The sequence below is a fragment of the Cynoglossus semilaevis genome, chromosome 17 (genome assembly GCF_000523025.1).
Source record: "Cynoglossus semilaevis isolate Cse_v1.0 chromosome 17, Cse_v1.0, whole genome shotgun sequence".
Lineage (NCBI taxonomy): Eukaryota > Metazoa > Chordata > Actinopteri > Pleuronectiformes > Cynoglossidae > Cynoglossus > Cynoglossus semilaevis.
Genome location: NC_024323.1, coordinates 16,007,425 through 16,014,080, shown reverse-complemented (window position 1 = coordinate 16,014,080; position 6,656 = coordinate 16,007,425). Strand labels below are relative to the sequence as shown.

The following is a 6,656-nucleotide window of genomic DNA, read 5'->3' as shown; positions in this document are numbered from 1 at the left end:
ATGGAGGAGGAGCTGAGGCTGTGGATCGAGGATCTGACCGGCAAGAAGATCGGAGACGGCTTCATGGACAGTCTGAAAGATGGAGTCCTGCTGTGCGAGTGAGTGGAGGAACACCTGGACTAGACCTGGACTAGACCTGGACTAGACCTGGACCAGACCGGGACTAGACCTGGACTAGACCGGGACTAGACCTGGACTAGACCTGGACCAGACCTGGACTCGACCAGGACTCGACCAGGAGTGAACCCTGTTTTAAAGGTCCAGCCTGACTGTGTGGTTCTGTTTTTATTTTCCAGACTCATCAACGTTCTCCAGCCTGGTTCAGTGAGGAAGATCAACCACTCCAGTCAGAACTGGCACCAGGTACACACCAGGTCCATGAGGTGAAGATGTCACTGGTCCAGTTGGTCTGGAGCCGGGTGTCCAGACTGATGTGGTCACGACCAGACTAGAGTCATCTACCTACAATGTTACATACATACAGTCAACCTGCTCTAGATAAATATTCTATGTTGGAGTACGGACTGAATTCATCAAGCTGTGGTCATTTTAATATTTTTCGCCTCAGCTGGAAAACATCGGGAATTTTGTGCGTGCCATCACGGAGTACGGCCTGAAGCCACACGACATCTTTGAAGCCAATGATCTGTTTGAGAACGTCAACCACACTCAGGTCCAGAGCACGCTCATCACTCTGGCTGGAATGGTGAGAACACACACACACACACACACACACACCTCTAACCCTGCCTGGTAACCAGTGATGTCATGTTTGGTTGGTCTAGTTCTATATTCATGGTTCTCATTTAACCATCAGATATAAAGAAACAAAAACACTCTTTTTTTTTTTCCCTTCAGGCCAAATCTAAAGGCGTCCACTCCACCCACGACTTCGGGGTGAAGTACGCTGAGAAGCAGCAACGCCGCTTCGCTCCCGAGAAGCTGAAGGAAGGACGCAACGTCATCGGCCTGCAGGTCAGAGCAACGACGGGCTAGCTGAACTAGCTAAACCGAACGGTTGAAAGATGAATGTGTTGTTGTTGATGATGTCATGGAGGCGTTCACAGTCCAGAGAGTCAGAATGTACTTATTTCTGTTAGTGTTTGACATGAAGAAGGAGAAGGAAACGTGATGACAGGTGAAAGTTCACCGTTACTTTAGGACAGGTTCAAGTCTCACTCAGTGGGATGGAGTTGTGCCCCCTGCTGGACTTCTGTTGAAGTCGAACACGTAGGCCTTCATGTTTAAGTGTGTGCAGAGAAACAGTCATCACATACAGCTGACTGAGTCACAGTGTCGGCCATGACTGTTTGTAGATGGGCACCAACAAGCTGGCCAGCCAAAAGGGCATGACCTCTTACGGCACACGCCGCCATTTGTACGATTCCAAGATTGGCATGGACGCCCCCGTGGACCAGTCCACCATCAGCCTACAGATGGGCACCAACAAAGGAGCCAGTCAGGTGAGTAGGGCTGTGTTCTGAGTGTGTTCCACCGTCATGTTCCGGTGGGTTCTCAGGATTTAAGAATAAAAAACAAACCAGAAAAAATCTGTTCATTCTTTGAGTCTGTCCAGCAGTTGGTGTGTGTGTTGGTCACCTTCTTTATCCCCCCCCCTCCCCAAACCCCCCACCTCCAACATTTCAAGACCCCTCGTTCCCTCCTGAAGCGTGTTTACATAGTAGCGGGTGTATGTTTTTTCTCCCTCTCCATCGTGGTTCAAGTGCCTGTTCAATAGGCCGATGGTTGCGCTTCCTTTTAAGGGTTGATCGCCGTGGTCTATTACTTACACTACATGTGTACAGCATCTGTGCAGGAGGCAGAAACCTGGGCCAGGGTTTGGAATTAGCCTCGGATGGAACAACATTGTTTCTCCAAGCTTTGCTGCTTCATACTTTGGGCTGTGGAGCTTGTTAGGACCACAACTGTGGATGTGACGAGCAGGAGAAGACGTCCAGAAGTTCTTCTCCTGAGGAGGTTGATGGTGTTGGAGGTTTTTTTAAATCCCGTAGTAAATAAATAAATCTGTTTGTTTTTATACAGTGGCCGAGAATCACATAAAAAAAATCAACAAATATCTTGAAGTAATGAACTCTTCATATTTATAGATATTTTTCTACTGCGTTTGTTATGAAGTACCTGTAGTTTTTGGAATACTTCGTTCTCTCCTCGTTAGTTTGAGACCTCATGAAGCTGACTTAGCGACTCCTCGGCAGAACATGAGTGAGCGTGTGTTGGTGCTGTTGACCTCTGACCTCCACCCGGGCGGACGGATGCTCTCCTGGGTGTGTGAGTGTGACGGAGGACGGAGGTGTAGCTCCTGTGCAGACGTTGTTTTGTTGATGAGGTTTTCTGTTTGTTTCCATCATCAAGGCCCTTCTGACACATGACCAGTTGGGGGAGGTAGTGAGTCTGTCGTGGATTATTGTTGCTGTGGTAGAATCCCGTTTTAATCCCCAGTCTTTCTCTGGACTGTGTGTCAGACTGTTGTTTTTACTGTTGTTTTTACTGCCAGCCTCATGGAAACATTTGTCTCTTTGCTTTTAAAGCTTTGGCTTCATTTGCACTTTAACCAGCTTCACTTTGTGAGCAGTAAAGCAGTCACTACCATACCACCGCCGTGGTTACTTCAAACAGGCCGGCCTCTCGTTACAGGTTTCAACTTTATCACAAAGATAATCCTGTTGACCCGAGGTTCGTTTCACTGACAATGGTTTGGGTTGTTTTTACACTGTGACGTCACTACTGTTGCTCATGCACAGAATCTAACACCATTGTTGAGGAGAGATGAGGTTCCTGCACTTTTACTCATTTAACTGATGTCATGATGATGTCATCGGTGTCAAACTGTTGGCCCACCGCGTGTACTGAATGTTACGTCATCTTTAGGTTCAACTAGTTTTTCACAGACCAGTTCACTCTCTGCATGTCTGCTCAAATAGTGGGTTTGAAGCAAACGGACAAGTTGATTTCAGCTCCTGACACATGTAGTAGACCGCCATCTACTGGGGGAATGTCTAGCCTACACGTGCAGCTACCGTTTACTGCATGCTGTATTTTAAATCCAAAAACGACCAAAACTAATTTTAATTTTTTTCAGTGCCATCATCACTGTCTGCTGACCTTCACAACAGCAGTGACGCTGTTTGATCATCAAGTTGTGTTTGCTTTGTTCAAACCACACATTTATGCTAACCCTTCTTTTATGTGCCGTTCACTTTAACATGATATTTGTGCAATAAAAAAAACACTTCAAAAATGTTTTGCAATCATTATTTATACAACATTAAAATACACTTAAATCAATAAAAAATGTTATAATTGAACAGTTTAAAACATGCTGCTGAAAACTAATGAGTTATTACCACTGTGTCATTAACCAAAAACGTTTTGAACTCGACACTTGCTGGTGTTTTAAAACTTATTCCACATACAAAGAGGTTTAATGTCAAGTAAATAATACTATTTTAACTGAATGACAAACTAGAGAACTGAGTTTAAGGTGTTGTCGTCATAGCAACAGGTCAAACCTCTGGCCCAGCCAGAAGGCCGTGTGTCCTGTTCAGAAAAAGCATTGAAGATGACAGAAAACGTGAGAAAACGAAGGTGAGAAAACACACGTGAGAAAACACACGTGACTACTGATTGGCTGCTTCACAGGCATCGATCCAGTCGCTGTAGACATCGACGGGCTCGGACAGATCTGGGGGTCGGGGTTAAAGGTCGTCTGTATGTTGGTGTATTTCACATAAATTACTGTAATAATGTGCAGGAAGAGGCTGACGATCAGCGCATGCGTGTTTTTGCTCAGCCAAATATAAAGCTGCGTTCAAGGATACAAGTTATCGGCGTCTGGAACTCCTCCAAACAAACGGTGCACGATATGATCCCCGTGTTCCGAGTCCGCTCCCTGGAAAGGCGCCATCGTTGTCGTTAAAGTCAACATTTATACGTTATATCAGGAAGTTACGGTCGACTCACATCTTGACATCACAGGATTTCTCGTGGTTACAGAATGGACAGGTGAACTGAGTGTCCAGGTTCCCCGTCATCTTCTTCTTCGGCGGCGGCTTCCTCTTGGACTTCCTGCGTCCCATCTCTCACAGAGAACCTCTGCACTGACAGACAAAAGAGAAGAACACCGACATGACACACGTAAAAACACAGCACGTTTTCATAGACAATATTAAACTCATTTTGAATTAGTGCAGGACTGCGGTCATTTTATATAAACTACATATAAAAGAGTTTCACAAGTCTGAACTTTAGCTGTAAAAACCTAACAAAACAATGTCGGTCAGTTTATACAATAACTGACAGTTGTTTCTTACGTGACATAAACACACTTTATAGACGGTACATCTGTGATGATACCACACACAGAGCCGTTAAGAACCTAGAGAACACTGCTACATGCTAACGAGCTAACTGCCGCCACAGAACACACAGCCTGACTGACGTTAGCTGCGGACGGCGCCGTTTGAGCAAAAACAAGAGCGATGTTAAAATGTCTTCATCTCTTTTCAGTTACGGGACAAAGAATTTGCTGGAAAGACGTGACGATCGATTTACCGAGCGATGCTTCGCCGCGGAGGAGGAGGAGGAGGAGGAAGAGGAGGATGATGCTGCTGCTTTATCGGTACAACGGCTCCAGGAGCAGCGTTTTCCCTCGGATCTCCTATGATTGGTCGGATGGAGAGCTACGTTCAATCTTATTGGTTTAAAGTAGTGGCATGAAAAAGGAGACCGCTGGCTTTGGTTAGATCACGGGAGAAATAAGTGTTCATTCAAAGCCAACGGCCTCTGAAGTAATAAGCACTGATTCATCACCGCGGCTCATTAGGCTGCTGTGTTTGTGTTAAACATCTCTCTGCTCTTCACACCATGGGCTTGAGTTATGTATGTGTCTGGGTAAGAAATGAACTTTTTAATGGGCGTCTTTTGCCTCTGTGAAAAATGGTTCAAAGGTACTTTGGATTCATTCCTGTCCAACTGGGAAATACCTTGTTTTCCCAGGTCTGGGATTCCAGGCTACGAGGCCTCAAAGACATTTGAACAACTTGAAGTCATGGTTTTGAATAGCGTACTACCACTGCAGCCTAGTTACTGAGAGAATCAGGTGGTTCTCAAAGGGTCCAGTCAGGGTCAGGACCCACACTTTGAGTTCACAGATGCCTCTGCAACATTAGCCAAACATGAGTTCATCAACACAGTGGCACGTTAGAACACAACTGCTGTGAAGAATGTTCCTGTGGCCCAGAGTGAAACCCAGCAGCCCACGTTGGGGTCAGGAGCCAGGGTTTTGAAGACAACAGCTTGAGGTACCTTTTCTTTATATACAGGAACCTGCAGCTGATGTCGGCAACTTCCAAACACCTCATTAATATTAATGTTTCAACTTTTAAATCAATTACAACTTTCTGAAGTATGGAGATGCAGTACTACTTCTACAGTTAATGACCCTGGTGGCCACAGTGGAGCTGTTGTGGAGAAACAGTCAATACAATAATGTAATATAATAGAGGAGAGTTGCAGAGTCGGGGGGGTGGGGGGGAGTCGGGGGGGAATGGTCCAAATCATTTTATACTGAAACCCTGGAGTATTAACAAACGTGGTGTGTATTATTCATGAGACCAACATTTTATTACAAAGTAAAATTATTGATGAGATCGTTGTGAAGCTGCTCTAAAACCAAGGCTTCGTTCACGAGTTCTTCGACTCTCAGAGAATAAAATGATTTATTGAACAGTGACTTTGTTAAGAATTGAAAATAAAAACAGCACATGCATAAAACAACAGTTAAAATAATGATTGAAATAAAATATTAAACATTTAATAAATATTGAAAATGAAGGATGTGGTTGGAAAGTCAAAAAGAGAAGAACAGCCTTCTAAAATATGGTAATTTATTCATTGTCTGTGAAAACCATTGGTCTGCCTGGCCGACAGGGGGCGTGGCTTGGAGAACATAACAACATGACCGAGGAAGTGGCTCCGCTGGATGAACTTTGTATCAAACCAACTTCATACTTTCGAATAGAAACATTTTATTGAACGACCTGTAGCAGAAACTAAGGTGAGTTGTTCTTTGAAGTTAAAGTTTAAAGTTAAAGTTTAAAGTCTGAAGTAAGACGGACAAGGTGTCGGGACAAACGGATGTCGTCGTACATTGACTTCCCATCAGTTGTGGAGCTAACTCCTGTTAGCATCACACTGTAAACAGGTGGTGTTACCTCCACCTGTTTACCTTTTACCGCCATGTTGGGAACGTTTGTCTGCAGAGCCGCAGGTGGAGGTTTTTAGAATGATCTCAAATGAAACGAGTCAAGTGTTTACTGTGACCTGGACTTATCTCTCTGTGACGTTTTATCAGCTCAGCTGCACATGTTAAAAACACGCCTGACGTCATACACGGCCAGACTGTAACGCTAATGCGGCACACGTATTCACTTTACGCTTCTTTAGTGACGTTAACATAAGAAGAACGTTAGCTGTGACGTTGTGGTCTACGTATGCAGCCCAGTTTTCATGTTTCTGCTGTGCTGCAGGTTACGTCCTGTACAATTGTGCTTAAAAAAAGAAACAGCAAAAACCTCATTCCAAGCCTTTTCCTGTGTTGGTTAAAAATGTGATTTTTGTGTGTTTTCAGGGAAAGA

At 44.6% G+C, this 6,656-nt stretch overlaps 3 protein-coding genes across 4 annotated transcripts in view; 2 read left to right on the top strand and 1 right to left on the bottom strand.

Moving 5' to 3' along the window:
- cnn1b (calponin 1, basic, smooth muscle, b) overlaps positions 1-1,584 on the top strand; it is a 7,020-nt gene extending 5,436 nt beyond the window's left edge. The window contains exons 2-6 of the mRNA XM_025064552.1: positions 7-98; positions 297-363; positions 569-706; positions 859-975; positions 1,317-1,584. Coding sequence (XP_024920320.1) covers positions 7-98; positions 297-363; positions 569-706; positions 859-975; positions 1,317-1,484 — 582 coding nt within the window. The 3' untranslated portion in view covers positions 1,485-1,584. The remainder of the gene's footprint in view (positions 1-6; positions 99-296; positions 364-568; positions 707-858; positions 976-1,316) is intronic.
- A 1,675-nt stretch (positions 1,585-3,259) lies between these two features.
- On the bottom strand, positions 3,260-5,514 carry elof1 (elongation factor 1). Of its 2 annotated transcripts, none has more exons than XM_008330705.3 (4): positions 4,573-5,514; positions 3,982-4,113; positions 3,840-3,910; positions 3,260-3,703 (listed from the first exon to the last, which is right to left on the bottom strand). In XM_008330705.3, exons 2-4 carry the CDS (start codon positions 4,095-4,097, stop codon positions 3,639-3,641), a joined length of 252 nt encoding a protein of 83 aa, XP_008328927.1. In that variant the 5' UTR covers positions 4,098-4,113; positions 4,573-5,514; the 3' UTR covers positions 3,260-3,638. The 2 variants fall into 2 exon arrangements, with proteins under 2 accessions (XP_008328927.1, XP_008328925.1); XM_008330703.3 differs by having other exon boundaries at positions 3,982-4,118; positions 4,573-5,512.
- Positions 5,515-5,920: 406 nt separating this feature from the next.
- The window catches only part of tmem205 (transmembrane protein 205), a 2,232-nt gene continuing 1,496 nt past the window's right edge, over positions 5,921-6,656 (top strand). The window contains exon 1 of the mRNA XM_008330707.3: positions 5,921-6,076. The gene's annotated coding sequence lies outside the window, so the exon portion shown is untranslated. The remainder of the gene's footprint in view (positions 6,077-6,656) is intronic.